This window comes from Chenopodium quinoa, unplaced genomic scaffold (genome assembly GCF_001683475.1).
Source record: "Chenopodium quinoa cultivar QQ74 unplaced genomic scaffold, ASM168347v1, whole genome shotgun sequence".
In the NCBI taxonomy this organism is placed as follows: domain Eukaryota; kingdom Viridiplantae; phylum Streptophyta; class Magnoliopsida; order Caryophyllales; family Amaranthaceae; genus Chenopodium; species Chenopodium quinoa.
Window position 1 is genome coordinate 1,734,199 of NW_018743850.1, and position 16,933 is coordinate 1,751,131.

Here is a 16,933-nt window from a genome sequence, read left to right on the forward strand (position 1 = left end):
CTTCTTTTTTAGTTGTCCGAAGGGACCAGAGGGTACAAAGAAGTTCCTCTATCCACTTGGAATTTTGATCCTCTACCCTCTTCTTGAGTGTATTGAGGATCTTCTTATTTGCAGCATCGGCTTGACCATTACTTTGCGGATGGAAAACCGCAGAGTAAGCCAACTTGATGCCGAACTAATCACTGTACCGCCTCAGCCGCAGATTATCAAATTTCCTTCCATGATCGAAGACAAACACCTTCGGGATTCCGAAGCGAGTGATGATGTTCTGCCAGATAAATTTCCTAACAGTCTGCTCATTGATGTTCGAAGCTTCCTCGACAAACACCTTCGATCCACTTGCTAAAGTAGTCTATAGCGACTATCAACCATCTTTTTTGGTACATAGCATCAGGAAATGGCCCCAAAATATTTAGCCCCCATTGAGCGAAGGGAAGTGGGTTCAGGACTGGTTGAAGGTCCCTTGTTGGTTGATGGATGACCGGTGCAAATTTTTGGCATTTTTCGCATTTGTTCACCATCTCTTTTGCGTCTAGGATCATGGTTGGCTAGTAATACCCTGCCCTTAGTGCCTTGTGGGCCAGGGCTCTTCCCCCGATGTGGTTACCACAGATGCCGAGGTGGATCTCCCGAAAGATATAATCTGCATTTGTTCGTCCCAAGCATTTTAATAGTGGGGCTAAGAATGATTTTTTCAACAGCTCTCCTCTGAAGACAATGAATCTGGAACTGATTCTCTTCATCTTGGAGGCTAGGTTTCTGTCTTTGGGAGTCTCTCCCTGAAGCTTGTAAGCTAAGATGGGGTCTATATAATTCGGTTTAGGTGTGATGGTGCGAACTTCAGGTGCCTCATTAACACTTCTTTCTCACTACACCTCCACATAAACAAATTAGTTCAACACAGTTAGAGTTGAACTTTCTATTTTGCAGAGTGTGTCGGCTTGGGCGTTCTGACCCCTTGGGATCAGCTCGACACCGAAAGTTCTCAGCTTCACAATTATTGTTTTGATTTTTTCTAGGTAAGCAATCATTGAGGACTCTTTCGCCTCATACTCGCCTCGGATTTGATTTGCAACAAGCTGAGAGTCTGTTTTCAAGCAGACATGTTCGGCTTCCAATCATATGCACAACTCTAGGCCAGCAATTGCTATCTCATATTCTACTTCGTTGTTTGAAGCTCAAAACGCAAATTTGAGTGCATACTCAAAGGAATTGCCTTCAGGTGAGGTAAGTACTACTCCCGCCCCCGAACCATTAATGGCGGAAGATCCATCCTTAAAAATGGTCCAGGTCCTCTTTTCTTCATCCAACATCTCCTGGTATGAGCATTCGGTCAGGAAATCCGCTAGAGATTGTGCTTTAATTGCTGTCCTCGGCTGGTAGCGTATGCTGAACTCAGTGAGCTTGAAGGCCCACTTCGTTAACCTGCTAGATTTTTTCACTTTGCCAAGGGCTTTTTCCAGGGGTTGATCTGTCAAGACCATTATCTGATGGCAGTCAAAATAGGGCCTCAACTTCTGAGCAGCTACCACTACTGCGTATGCAACTTTTTTGAGTAGAGGGAAGTGGGTCTCGGCGCCCGTCAGAGTGTAGCTGAGGAATTAGATCGGCTTCTGGACTTTATCTTCTTCCTTCAGCAGAACCGCACTTACAGTGGTTGGGCTGACTGCCACGTATAAGTACAAAGTTTCTCCTTCGGCTAGACGTGCCAACGTCGTGAGTTAAGCCAGATGCTCCCGGAGCTTCTTGAAGGCCTCTTTTTGCTCATCTTCCCAAATGAGCTCTTTAGTTTTTGGCAGCTTTAGAGCCTTGAAGAAGGGCATCCCCTTATCCAAAGCTCTAGAGATGAACCTGGACAAGGCTGTCATTCTTCTGGTCAATCACTGAACATCCCTTTTTGTCTTCGGCTTGGGAAGATCAAGCACTACTTGAACTTTGGCAAGATTGGCATCAATCCCCTTTTTGTTGACCATGAAACCCAGGAACTTGTCTGACTTCACGCCGAAGACACACTTCTTCGGATTCAGCTGCACTTGGTGTTTTCTTAAGGTGGCGAACGTCTTGGCCAGGGTCCGCCACATGGTCTATGTCATTTTTGCTTTTGACGATTGAATCGTCAACGTAGACTTCCATGTTGCGACCCTTTTGCTTGCCAAAGCTTGATCAACCAGCCTTTTATACGTTGCCCCGACATTTTTCAATCCGAAGGGCATCATCATTTTGTAATTGAACACCCCGGTGTTCGTAACGAATGTCGTTTTTGCTCGATTATTGGGGTGCATGAAGATCTGATGATACCCCGAGAACGCGTCCATGAAACTAGGCAGAGCATGGCCACTTGTCGAGTCGACTAGTTGATCGATTCTCGACAAGGGATAGAAGTCCTTCGGACAAGCTCTATTTAGGTCCGTGAAGTCAACGTACATTCTCCAGGAACCATTGGCCTTCTAGACCATCACCACATTAGCAAACCATTATGGGTACATACAGGGATCGATGAAGCCTACATCCAAAAGTTTTTTGACTTCAGCAATGATGTCACGATTTTTGTTTGCGGATTAATTCCACTTCTTTTGCTTGACAGGTCGACATCTTGGGTTGACATTCAGCTTGTGGGAGATGAGCTCCAGATCGATCCCAGGCATGTCTGCAGCTGAGAAAAAGAACACATCTTGGTGGTCCCGAAGGAGTTGGATAAGCTCAACTCGGATACTCGGATCAAGTCCGAGCCCGATGCTCACAAGTTTTTCTAGGTCTCCTTCGGTCAACTCAATTGACTCGGACTAATGGTCCAGGTCCATTGCTTTGGAACCGGGCTCTTCATTGTCCGGCCTACTTTCAATGTCAGCACGTTTTCCGGACTTCGGCTGGCCTTCTAAATCTGCTGCTTCAGAAGATGAGCCAGCCCTTTCTTTCCCCATTGTTTTTGTGGAGTCCCTTAGGTCGAAGCACTTAGGCCTTTCTGCTTCTTAGTGCTTCGGTCCTTTTCTCTTTATTTTTCGTCTCCATCCTCGTCCTCACGATGATCTTTGGAGGGCTTGATGGAGTTGTTATTGCATTTGCGGGCGGCCTCTTGGCTCCCTCGGAACCTTTCAGCGAAGCCTTCATCTAACACGTATATCATCAACTGATGATACGTGGAGACGACTCCTTGGACTTGATGGATCATGGGTCTCCCCATAATTACATTGTAGACAGACGGGACATCAATGACCAAGAATTCGGCCATAATGTTCCTAGCTGCTCGGTCTTTGCCGATGGTGACGAGAAGAGTGATTTTCCCATCAAGGTATGCCGAAGAACCGTTGAATCCAGTGACTGGGTAGGGCACTGGACTTAGGTCCTTGGTTTGAAGCTTGAGACGGTCGTAGACATACCGAAATATGATGTTCATTGCGCCACCACCGTCCACGAGGGTTTGCCAGACGTTGTGGTTCGCAACTCCCGTTATGATGACCAGCGGGTCGTCATAGGGGTATGCTATCCCCCGCAAGTCTTCGGCTATGAACTTAATGTTCGGAACCAAAGATTCTGGACCTCGAATTGAGGCGCAATTGACCTGGTGAGTCAGACTCCTCAGGTGGCGCTTACGGGCATTGCTGGAGCTCGTCCCCCCGGAAATGACAAGGATGCCAATAATTTCTTTGTCCTGCGACTTTTCCTTTTTTCGGTTATAATCAAGCTGTAGCTGAGTACCCAGCTCGATTTTCTTTTCCACGCGACGATCTGCGAGGTACTTCTTCAGGTATCTTCTTCGGACTAGATCTTCAATCTGATCCTTCAACTGGATATACTCTTTTGTGTTGTGTCCATGAGCGTCATGGAATTCACACCATTTGTCCTAGTTTTTGCTTTAGTGCCACGATGGTGGCGCCCTCGGCTTTTTCCACTTCTCATCGTTCTTCGTTATGTTATAGATTTTAGCACGCGGAAGAGCAAGAGGAGTGTAGGATTCATATTTCCCCAAGAATGGGGTTTTCTCTTTCTTCGACTCAGGTGCCGAATGAGGTTCTAAGGCTTTTGCCTTCCCTTTCTTCTGGCCCTGGCCTTTGGACTGATGTCCTTTAGTTTTCCCAGTCTTGGGTTGGGACTTGGTTTTGCTCAATTCTTCGGCTCGGATGTACTTATTCGAAACATCGAGGGCTTCCTCCAAGGTCTACAGGGTTTGCATGACCATGAAGTCAAGAAATTTTCCCACATTCAGCTCGTTTTGAAGTGCGAAAACGGCCAGCCCTTGATCTGGATTTGTGATTCTGGAGGACTCACTGCTGAGCCGAGTTAGGTAGTTCCGCAGACTTTCTCCGTCCCCCCGCTATAGACTCATGAGCTCAGCAATGGTCTTCTCTCGACGGTTTGCCGTAGAGAATTTGCTTTTGAATTTGTAGGAGAGGTCTTCCTATCCAATGTTGACCCCTCTTCCACCCCCTTCGCAATCCATGCCTAGGCAACTCCTTTTAGTGTTGTAGGAAAGTATTTGCACCAAGTTGCTTCGAACAAAGGGTTTAGGTACATATGCTCTTCGTATGAGGCCTATATGTTCCTTCGGATCTGAAGTTCCATTGTAGGTGATGTGCGCTTGGATCTTCACTGTTGGCACTTTTTCTTCCAGGATCCACGAGAAAAATGGAGACCTGGAAGGAGTCATTACCGCCTTCCCCTTGCTCCGGGCCGTTGGGAACATTATGGCCGAATTCTTGGTCATTGATGTTGGCTATGAATGCTCACCTCCCTCGAGCCGATGCATTCGTGAACGCTTTGGCGAACAATTTCAGGCCGCGCAGACGCAGTGTTGCTGCTTCGAAAGCTTCTAGCTTGAGATTTCTTGAAGAACTGGGGGTTTCTTTATTTTTTTTCCGCTCAGTCCTCCAGGTGTCTTCTTCCTAGTGCTCCTCGAGCTCTTTATGGGATGGAGCTCGTTCTCCAACCTCAAGCTCTACCCTCCTCCTCAACCTCCACGGTCGCTCGATTGTATCAGCATGCGTCGAGGAGATTGGAGGCGAGACTTGCTGATTTTCTTAGGCCTTCATGAAGTCAATGAAGACCGCGAAGGATTTAGTCACCTCTTTCGACGTGGGATCCGTTTAGGGAGTTCCCCTCAGATGAGATTGTGAATGGTGAATAAGAGTTGGGCTCCTAGCATTGGAATGGCTTGGCCGGCGAGAGCTCGACGGCTGGACGGTGTTGTGAGATGGTCTTTCAGGTGAGGCTTTCTCGGATGAGGCAGCCTCTGAAGACGAAGAAGAAGAAGGACCTTTCTTCGCGGCGGACGAAGAAAGATTAGTCTTCTTTGCACTCTTAGTCATGTTGCTAAGTGATTGATTTTTTGGCTTGTTTTTAATTGTCTTCCCCACAGACGGCGCCAAATTATTTCGGGTGAAAGCAATAGGTCATTCGGATGGACCTTAATAGTGGGCTGAAAACTAGACTCGACCCAAGTGGTGATTGGGACAAGGATTTCCTGCATAGCAAACACACATAAACTAGCTTCGGGGGTGTTGCCCAGGAAGGCCCCTCCAATGCCGAAGTTAGTATAGTGCTTTTCTAGAAAGAGAACGCTATGCAAGAGAATTTAATACTTGAGGGCCTGAGGCTTAATGTAGATAGATGGAAAGAGAGAGAAGTCAAGGTTTTTATACCTTGTTCAAGAGGCTTTAATGGGCTCTCTAGTCATATGGGCTTGCCACGCTGACTGGGCCGCTTTTGACTAACTTGGCATGTTTGTTTGGAGAGTTGAACCTTGAGCCTTGATTAAATCATTTGTGGGTCGGCCCAATTGGAGTAAAATGGACCCAAACAATAAGTAATGTGGTCTAATAAATTCAATTCACATCTAAAAGCGATGCTTGAGACTAATAATACGAAGTATTAAGTGTAAGGTTTACAAATCAAAGTTCAAACTAGTTATTGGCCTGGGCGATGCCCCGATACATCATATATTTATAAGTTTGATCAAAATCAATAAAAAAGGGTTAATAACAATATTAATAAGTTAGTGAAAAATATAATATTCTATATTAATATGTCAAATTTAAATGTGGAGGTTATACATATAAAGAGTTTTTCAAGTAAATTAAACATTACTCCGTATTATAGAAAATTAAAGTTATACCAATGAAGAGTTTTTCAAATGACCTTTACATTACTACAATTCAATGCAATGAAAGAAGAGGATACACATAGGATGACACATGGCGCTAGAGCTGTCAATTCGGGTAAACGGGTCGGGTTTGGGTCGGGTAAGTGTGGGTCGGGTCAACTCGGGTCGGGTCAATTCGGGATAATGTCGTAACCTATGCGGGTCGAGTTCGGGTTGGATCATGCTTGAGTCGGGTAACGTCGGGTCATACATCTTATCGGGTTTGCGTCGAGTTTATGTCAGGTCAATAATAGGTCAACTCACATTCGGATCGGGTGAATAATAGGTCGGGTTTAATTCAGGTTTTCACGGGTTAAAACTAGTTAGGGTCATTCTCGGGTTCGAGTCGGGTTCGGTTCAAATCAATAATTTGCGGGTTATAATTAGGTCGGGTCATTCTCGAGTTCGAGTCAAGTTCGGTTCAAGTCAATAATATGCGAGTTATATTCAGGTCGGGTCATTTCCATGTCGGGTCATTCTCAGGTTCGAGTCGAGTTCGGTTCAAGTCAATAATTTGTGGGTTACAATCAGGTCGGTTCATTTCCAAGTCGGGTCATGTTCGGGATCAGGTCTCAAATATTGGGTTAATTTGGGTTTCGGTTCACGTTTAATCATTATCAATTTCTTCAATTATTATAAGAGAAATAATTTCACATAAGTTTAAATTCGAGCTAATTAGTTCAGATAAGTTTAGATAAGATATAAATAATAAGTGACAACGTAACTATATAACTGTACTTTGATCAATATTAATAAGGTGGTTTAAATTGAATTTAAGGTGATTTGAAATCGGCTCAAGTCAATTAATAGAGCTGACAAAAATTGACACGACACGATAACACGACACAAACCGAACACGAAAAAAACGGGTTAGTATCAAGGGTTTTCAACACGTTTAATTAAACGGGTCAACACAACATGACACGTTTAATTAAACAGGTTGGGTTAATATTGAAATTCTCAACACGAAATTAACACGATTCAACCCGCCTAATATAAAACCCTAATAATTTATGAAATTATTGATAAATCTATTGAACAAGACCAATTTTTTTCAATTCAACACGACAACACTACACGAATCGAACACGAAAAAAGTGGGTTAGTGTTAAGGGTTTTCGACACAATTAATTAATTGGGTGAACACGACACGACACATTTATTCAATGGGTCGGGTTAGTGTTGACCTTCCCCAACCCGTTTAATTTTCGACACGAAAACGAACACGACATGACACGACACGATTGCCAGGTCTATTAATAACAGGTTAGGTTGAGTTCGAAATGGGTCTGGAGCAATTCGGATTTAATTTGGGTCGGGTCAATAACAAGTCGTGTTAATTTTAGGTCGGGTTAGTAACAGATCGAGTTGAATTTCGGGTCGGGTTAGTAATAAGTCGGGTTAAATTCGGGTCGGTTTAATAACAGGTCGGGATAAATTCGGGTCGGTATAATAAGGGTCGGGTTAAATTTGGGTCGGGTTAGTAACAGGTCGGGTTAAACTCGGGTTTTGACGGGTTAAAACAGGTTTGAGTCAATCTCGGTTCAGGTCGAGTTCGGTTCAGGTCAATAATTTACGGGTTATATTCAGGTCGGTTCATTTGCAGATCTATTCATGTTCGGGATCGGGTCTCAAATACTCAAGTTAACTCGGGTCTACAGTTGGTTTCAGGTCGGGTCATATCGGGTTCAGGTTACCATTTTTTCGGGTTCAAACAGGTCGGTTAATAATCGGGTTCGGGTCGGTATTTCAGATCGGGTTAGCTTTTGACAGCTCTACATGGCGCACATGTGACACCAAATAATAAATAAGGATGACGCATGGCGTTAGCATGTTGTCCTATGAGTTTTAATAATAATATAGATAAGATATCATATGAACAAACTAATTAATTAGTTTTTATGCATATGGTGAAAATAAACTACTTAATTTGATGTATTATACAAGCAAAAGTGTTTGAACTTGATCAATGGTTGATCTAGATCGAAGGGTGTCGAGTTTGACATTCTAATTTCAGAAATCTGATCAATTTCGTATTTTCAAGTCATAATTTCGGATAGTTTTTAATAGTCGACAAAAGTATCTGATTTTTCAATGATTTTGAGTACTCCGTAATAAATCTTCTATTAATTAACTTATATACTAAAAGCGAATAACCAATGACACTTGACATTACCTTGTGAAAATTTTCCTGCCTTTTTCGCTTTTTTTTTTTTTTTTTTTTTTTTTTTTTTGCAAATTCTTTATGTAAACTATTTATACCTTATGATATTTTCTTTCTAGTTTGACAATCATATTCCATATATATACCCAAATGAAATATTTCTATATAACCTTTATATACTTTATATTTTGTAATATTATTGTCAAAAATATCTTTTATAACTCTTAATTTGAACCCTCTTGGAAAGATAATTAGCTTTAACACTAATTATACCCTAATTTATTTCCGATTTCATTTCATCTATTACTCTTATAAGTTGAGTTTGAAGAAAAAAAAAATCTAAAAAATTAATATGTTAGTGATTAAAATTATGCATTGACAAGCATAAAAGTTAAAATATAATAACAAAGAATCAAGGAGAGTCAAACTTAATATGTACTTCGATCTTAGGGGGTGGAAGAGTTCCATTAACTCATATATGTGTTAGGAGGTGGAAGAGTTCCATTTACTCATATAGTTAAATTTATTAATTAATTATTATACACAAGTTGCCATTAAAACAAGCTTGACAACGAGATGTTTGCTAGCTTGTTCAAAAACTCTTCATTCTCAAAGTCAAAGACAGGCATGTTGATTGTTGAAGCAATATTTGTAGGAACATCAACACCTGAAATTGTCATATTCCAGATCACACTGATTTGGCAATACCGCATCTTTTATAATTGCACATAATAACGTATAATGTTCATTGTTTACTTTATGATTTTCCCTTCGTTCAACATGCTTAATATATAATCTGACCTCAAAATATTTATAAGAAAACATTTTTGTGTTAAGGTACTGGTGTATTACGACGCAAGACGCAAACTCCATTCTTTATATGGTTATTATTACGGAGTAGATTCTAACTTCGTCACAACTCAACCTCCTATCATTCTGTTATGCTCAAATCACCTTATTCAATATCTTTAATTTTACACTTTATTTTTGTTCAAATTAGGAAACATTTTTTGTGTATACAAACTTCTTACCCCTTGAACTAACCCTCGATTGACCTTTTAGAACTTTGCATTCAATTTGTACATAGTTACAACTCTCATGAGGTCATAATTAATACCTTACGGAGTAGCCTTTTATTTTACTAAATTGAACTTTTTGTTTGAACTTATTTTTGCTAAACTCAACTTTTCAACATAGCAAAACGTAAGAGAAATTCAAGATCTCACACTGCACAAAACTAGATTTGATTTGAGTTGTTAATTTGTTATACATTCAATTATCTTGTGGCTTTATATAATTTTTGGTGTAGTTTGGAAACAGCCTACATCAACATGAAACCAAATTTATGACCTAATTGCATAAGTCACCAGCTCTATGAAAAAGCAAGAAAATTTGGCCCTATTTCATATTGAATATTATGCTGTCCTAATAATGTTTCTCATCCTACATATCTACCATCTAAAATTAATCATAAGATTCACAGTTCTGATGACAATTAGAGGCTTTCTTTGGTGACACTTTTATTAGTCTAAATACACCAAAATGTTACATACATATGCCCGGCAAGAACTTCTCCAGCAGACTGCCAAAGAAGAAGCTGGTTTTGGCCCATCCTCTAGCTTCCGGGGGTTCCCTGGAGCTAGCCGGGGCTTTCTTTACATTGAGCATCATGGTAAGCCCAATTTCTTTTCGGAGTGCTTCGATTGTCTTCACACCTACTGGATTCCCTGAAGAATCTCTCACATAGAACACATTTTTTGCCTTTTCTCCTACAGTGGACACACCTGCTCTCATTACTGTCAGTCCATTTTCTCGGAGAATCCTTGTCACTTCCGATAGTAAGCCAACTCGATCCTTTGCACAAAGTTCTAGGCTTAGACCCTGTTTCATAAGCATCACATAAATTCCAAAGTAAATTATTCTACAGGATAGCGCTGTTTGTTACAAAGTAATATAATATGACAATTCCTGCTTGTTTATGCTTATAATGCCTATAAACCCCCAGTCATTTGATTTGCACTCACTTAGTTCTTCCATTCCATTGTAAAGTTTCACATATCCTAAAATTTCATACAGTTGATAATTTGAATAATAATATCCCACCCCACCCCCCAATTTTTTGTTGCATCTTAACATTAAAGCTATAAGGGCCAGTAAGCAATCTAAGCATTACAAGTTAGTAAAAAAAAATCAACTTGTTCAGTTCAGTAACTGGTACCAATGACTGAAGAAATCATATTTTCAACCAGAACTTCCTACCATAACATTGAAGGCTTGAGACATTACTTACCTCACTTATTCTCCGTTGAATGGCAGCTTCAAGGCATTTGATAACCCTTTCCTTCTCCATTTCCATGTCAAGTGTACAGCCATCCATATGTCGAATGTAGTACTCCTGTAACTCTTGTTCATCAGCAAATTTAATGTTGCAGTACAAATTAATTTTGGTTACTGAGGAATTTTTTCCTTAGCAAAGGGATAAAAAGCAAACCATCACGAGGATCTTTGAACTTTTTTATGCATATGGTAAACACATGAAAGGTAATGCCATGCATGCACTTAGAAATTGAATTGGGGGGTAAAAATATTTTCAACCTAAATGAAGATCGAGGTGGAAGTATTAAACTTCCAACACTTATTATAACTAAGAAACAGAAAGGCCTTAGTTGAACAATGTGCACCTCGAACTTCCTGGAAAATATAACAGAATATCTGTCAATATTTTGGACGATACCAATAGAAGTATCTGTCAAAAATTGTAATTTAAACCATAAAATATAACAAGAAAATTTAATATTTATGTAGTAAAATTCTCTTGTATCTTGAGATATCCACTATGATGACGCTTAATTTCTCACACTCTCCAATCTACCTGATGATATCATTTTAGCATCGTGTCTACGTATCTAACAGAAGCTTAGGCAAAAGCTAAGTCAATTCAAGGAAACAGTACAAAAAATCCCACAAATTTGGCAAAGAGAATGATCTTGATACCTGTGATGCATATGGGCCATCAGAGGAGATGGTTGCATGAAAAACAACATACTGCATATCAGTAAGTGTGCAGACAATATCAAACATAAGCTTTGGTCGATCCTTGCACTTCACTGTAACCACTGAGTACCCTTTCTCCTCACAATGTTCAACAAAAATTTTAGGCTTGAGAGGAGGAGGATATTCCACAATATTGGGTGTGTCAGCATTTTCATAATCCCTGTCAGCAAACATCATCTGATGAAGACGTCGGTCAACATGGGTAAAACCCATGGAGAAACTGGTGTGAGCCACATGTTCATCATCTTGGGAGCCACCAAGAATGTTCTTGAGCTGTTCTTCCATCAGAGATAATCTGCAGGGGTCATCTACAGCAAGATAGGTAGTATCATCATTGACATAAAGGACACAAGCTATTCTAGTGTTGTGGGTCCAAACTTCAGCAGCAGCTATGTTGAAGTGGAGGTCAGCAAGCACCGCAAAGATTTCTGACAAGAGCCCTGGACGATCCCTGCCTATCAGCTCGACAGTAGTGTGATTACCAACAGAGTGTAGTCCAACTCTTTTTCCTGGCCTACTCTTTATCCAATCAGCTGCTTGGCCCTTGGGTCCCAAAGCCTATTGCGAGATTGGGTGCAAAAAACAATTAGTTACCTGATGATGCATCAGAAACTTCTTACATGGTACTCTATTTTGTAAAAAACCAAAACTAAGACACAAATGTTACAAATGTCCCCAATACAGTGGTCATAGCTCTGGCAACTAGGAAAATACTTCAGTGACTTAAAAGAAACTTTGCAGACATATAATTGGCCTTGGCAAGGGTGGGGGGTGTAATGGTGATGTAGGCTGTAGCTTTTTGAGAGACTCACTCTTGTCATCAGTTGCTTTCCCCAAAAAGTGCTAATGGAGGTAATTCTTTTTCGAAAGATCTACACTGATGCTGAATGCTTATTTATCAACTAAAAAAGCTGTCTAGATGAATCCAAAATTTGTGTAATAAATGTATCAAGATCATTTGGTTTGACTTAATGTAAGTCTCACAAGGACAAAGAATCTCAATCTTTTGAGAATGACAAGGAAAAAGAAAGGAACCAGATTTAACTTTAATGAGTAAAAACTACTAAATTCCTCATATGTTTATAGTCTAGACTAGGAACTAACTAAACATCATCAAACTACTCTTAGAGATTCTAGTTGCCAATTCAATGTGTCCAATACATGGGTTCAAGAAGAAATCATACTGCTACAGCCATTGATGATGGAATAATGGCATCATACAAAGGCCATTATAATATTCAATCAATCATAATAGAATTACTTTGTTTGGAATCAACATGCAAATATAACACATGATCACATTGTTGATCACAGGAAAGATAGGCATACCTTTTCAATATAATCTATGGTCTTGCTGTCTGTAATCTTCTTTCCATTTTGATCAGTAACATGGAAGACTGTTTTCCACAAGGGAAAAAATAATCCAACGTTGTGAGTCAGTAAAGGCAAGAATATAAATCTAAGATGAGTAAAACCCCAAAAAATAAGCATGACTAAGAGAACAGCTCTTGTCAACTTTAATCCATATGCATAATAATTTGTATTTGATAGGATCAACATAAGGTTCAGATATTATTAGTTCAATAACACCAGAAATATTTTATAAAAGAAATACGCACCATCCATAAACCATCCACCATCAGAGGAAATGTAAGCTTTGGTGATGAGGAGATCAAGATCAGTTAAGATTTGCACAACTTCCAGAAGTATTCCTGGTTTATTCATGCTATCAACCTGTAACAAAGCAATATATTTTTTACATATTAGCTCTACATATATTGACAGAAAGCAGTATATGACATGATCATCCATACATAAGGAAGGGGGTGTGAGAAAGTGCAACTTTTGTTCTGAAATTCAGAAGATGAAATTCTGACCTTAACTAGGGTGCAATCACGGCAACTGGTGTTATCTACAGATACCCTGAAAAACAGACACGTTAGAGGCAGATGTACAATACAGTGTTTCATTAGGAAACACAGACTAGATAGGAACCTGGGAGGATTTATTCTGATGCTTAAGTTCTCATATTCAGGATCAAAATATGGCCCAGCCATTTTATTGTCTTCGACAAAAATTCAAGAGACTTTCCAAGGGCGGCAGCTACCTGGTTCAACAAATCATCCATTATTATATCACATGAAGTATAAATAGCATTACAAATTGCACATGGCTAATATGACTAGGAAGATGACCATACCTAATTGCACAAAATGAGGGCGGAGTCCTGAATTCACCGTTGAACTCACCCTAATCCTGCACCAACTTACATCGTACACCTTTACAGTACAACTATAATCCTTGACCCTGCAAAACAAGAAAAGGTAAGTCAGCCAAATTACACCTTGTAAAGACTACTCTCTCAATATATAAATGATTACTGTGACTACCTCTATTGTGACTCCTGAGTCCTGAGATACCAGTTGAAAAAGAAAATTATGTCCAACAATGGCTCTCTAGTTACCACACCTTCCAAAACAGCCACTTGACTCACTGCAATTAATTGGTAATAGCATCACTAAACAAGATATTTAAATTCAAAGTTGCCTTAAAACCTAATCCAAACATAGGCAATTAGGCATGATGCATTAGCTAATATCAGTTCAAAAGTGAGAACAAAAACTCATGAAAAATCAAATTTATGCAACTTATGGACATTATATAGCTTAGATAAACTGTCAACATCCTTAGTAAACATTGAAGTCATCGTATCAAACACAGAAAACCGGCCAGCCATAAACACCACCAAATTCAATGTCATCATAATATCTTAAAGACCTAATCCAAGCAAAGGTATAATGCATCAGCTAAAGTCAGTTCTAGAATGCAGATGAAAACTCATGAGGATGAAAACTTATGGGACTCCATAGATATCATATAGCTTAGATGAGCTGGCATTATTGTTACTGAACACTGAAGTCATCATATCAAACACAGAAAAACAGCCAAGCACCTACACATCTCAGACTGATTCACTTTCACAGCTTCCCATATCATCTCAGCTCTACCTCTTATTCTGCTTAAGTGTTTACTAAAGGCTTGGCAATTCTAATCTTACCCATGCCTTAGCACATAGTACTCTGCCCCAGCTGAAACTATATTGCCCTTGATTACCATTTCTTAGCCTATTTGTGCTTTTAAGTTAAATTGTTTTCCGTTTGTTAACCCTCTACAAAGTCCCTCAATATCCCTGGAAACAAAGTGCTTTAGTATCAAAATTGAATCCTTTATCATGTTTCTTTTCACAAGTCAGTCTAGGAAGAAATGTAAGTTATAGATGAAAATCAAAATCAAAATCAAACTCTCTAAGGAACCAACCTTCATACAAGCATAATTTAAAGTTACATCCCTCAAACAAGAGAAATACTGTATGTCCACTAAACTCAGCATACACTAAATTGAGTTATATTAAGATACTTCTGTGTATAACGAAGGAGGGCACCTAGAAAGTTCGAACATTAGCAACACAACCTTGCTTATGATGATTCCAATATTCAATAAATAACCATACTAGGATGGGCGACCTAGTATAGTTACGGTAGACCAGTGACAGCGAGTGTAAAACTTTGTCACATCACTTGACATGAGCCATAATGATTGAGATTAGTACAGTGACTTCCTAGGAAATCTTCATGTTGGTTCATGTAGTCGACCCCACTTAAGGCGTTCAAGCAGAAGAACTATACTAACAAGCACTTAGACACAAATTGAACAATAGCATGAGCCTTGCTTGCTACCACTGTAGCTCCAAGTGGCCAATATATGCGGGTCACTCCAATATATGCTATACAGCCTATACTTATATAGAGCTATCAAAAACTAACCCGAACTAAGATTACCCAATATGACAAGCCATCTAATTGACCCGCCATGACTCGACCCAAAACACAACCTGAACAACTGATTTGACAGCACTAATCTACTGCTCAAACAGAATCACACAAAATTATCTAGCCAATATAAACCTTTCCAACTTTTGCGCCCCTTTACAATCCCCAAAGGCCAAAACTCCTCATCTACCATAAATTAAAAAATTATGATTATACCAGCCTTTGTATACATACTAAAATCCCAATTAATCAATTACATTAGATATTTCTTCATATCACAAATGTCATGAATATAATTTCAAATTCTAGAATTTCAAACACCTTTAATTTTTTATATTAATGAAAACCCAATTAAACAAAGCAGAACACTACCCAGAACAGAACAAGAAAAACAAGAACATCAAAAGAATATATGCTGAATTAATAAACAATTAAGTAATTAACCAAACAATCGCTATAAAACCCATCATCAAAACTAACAATCTAATCAAATTAAAAATCACTTACTAAAAAGAAAGAAAAGGATGGAAAGAGAAAAACTTACATAATGGGTGTCTGAAACAGAGAAAATCAGCAAAAACTAATGAAAAAAGATTGGTTTTTGAACAGAAATTGAGAATTTCAATAAGATGTTGTCAGTGGGGTTGAGTGATGCATCAGCAGATGGCGCACTATATTGATGCTGAATGCTGAATGTTGGTTGGGTTTTGAGTGGAGAGAGAAAGAGGAAGACACGTTCGAATTGCGTGGCTAGAATCACTTTTTTGTCAAATCTCACTCTTTTTTCTTGTTTTTATTTTGTTTAATTAAAGTGTTAATTTGTATTTCTGCTCATCTAAAGGGAAAATAAATATGGTTGTATTAAAATATATGGTTGTAATAATCTAAGTCAATTTTGCAAGATCAACTTGTGTTTCTGTGCAACTTGTCCTTTGTCTAATCATTGATCCTCTTCTGTTAATTATTGCACCGCAGTCTTTTGCATTGTGGGATACTTAACGGTGTTGTTTCATAGAGGTGACAAACAGGTTGTTCGGATTTAATTGACATAATGATGCTCTGGTTGAGTATGATCAATTCCGTTTTACTTTGAGTTGAGTCAACACTAGATGGTTTAAGTTTAAAATAGCTACAGTATTTGATAAGAATATAGCTAACGACATACTTCCTCTGTCCTAGTCGGGACACTTGACTTTTTTTTATCAACTTTGACCATTTATTTTTTTGCAATTATATAAAATTAATTATTGATAATAAAGTAAGTTGTTGGATTTATTTTAATTTGTATTATTAGAATGCCAAGTTTTATTAATTTTATTTTATATACTACAGAATACGTAATAACAATAAAAGATGCTCAAAGTTGATTAAAAAAAAAAAGAAGTGTTTTTCAATTATTTTGGGATGAATGGAGTAATTATTAAGCAAAAGGCAATTAGCAAAGCAAAAAACGATATTTTAACAATTTCATCCATTTTTTGTAAGTTGTTTGCCCTTTATAGATTCCAATAATTTAATGTATATAATACGGAGTACTATGTCATCAAGCAAATAGTTCAAATTAATATCAATTTTGTTTGATTGGCTTCACTTTGTGCTAAGTTTATGCAAATATTTTTCCTAAAAAAAAAAAAAAAAAAAAAAGGTTATGCAAATTTTTTGATTTGTTTGAATTGTTTCGATTGGGCAGAAATTTCAAATATCTGATTTGGTTTTACAGTTTTGGATATTTGAAATTAAATGTTCGGA

At 38.9% G+C, this 16,933-nt stretch overlaps 1 protein-coding gene across 1 annotated transcript; it reads right to left on the reverse strand.

Annotated features, from left to right (window-relative positions):
* Positions 1–9,675: 9,675 nt before the first annotated feature.
* On the reverse strand, positions 9,676–16,013 carry LOC110685902 (ACT domain-containing protein ACR3-like). Its single transcript, XM_021862456.1, has 10 exons — positions 15,729–16,013; positions 13,745–13,847; positions 13,555–13,661; positions 13,350–13,461; positions 13,232–13,277; positions 12,974–13,088; positions 12,684–12,751; positions 11,295–11,912; positions 10,591–10,695; positions 9,676–10,181 (listed from the first exon to the last, which is right to left on the reverse strand). The coding sequence occupies exons 4-10, from the start codon at positions 13,409–13,411 to the stop codon at positions 9,846–9,848; spliced, it is 1,350 nt and encodes a 449-aa protein (XP_021718148.1). The 5' UTR covers positions 13,412–13,461; positions 13,555–13,661; positions 13,745–13,847; positions 15,729–16,013; the 3' UTR covers positions 9,676–9,845.
* Positions 16,014–16,933: the final 920 nt, after the last annotated feature.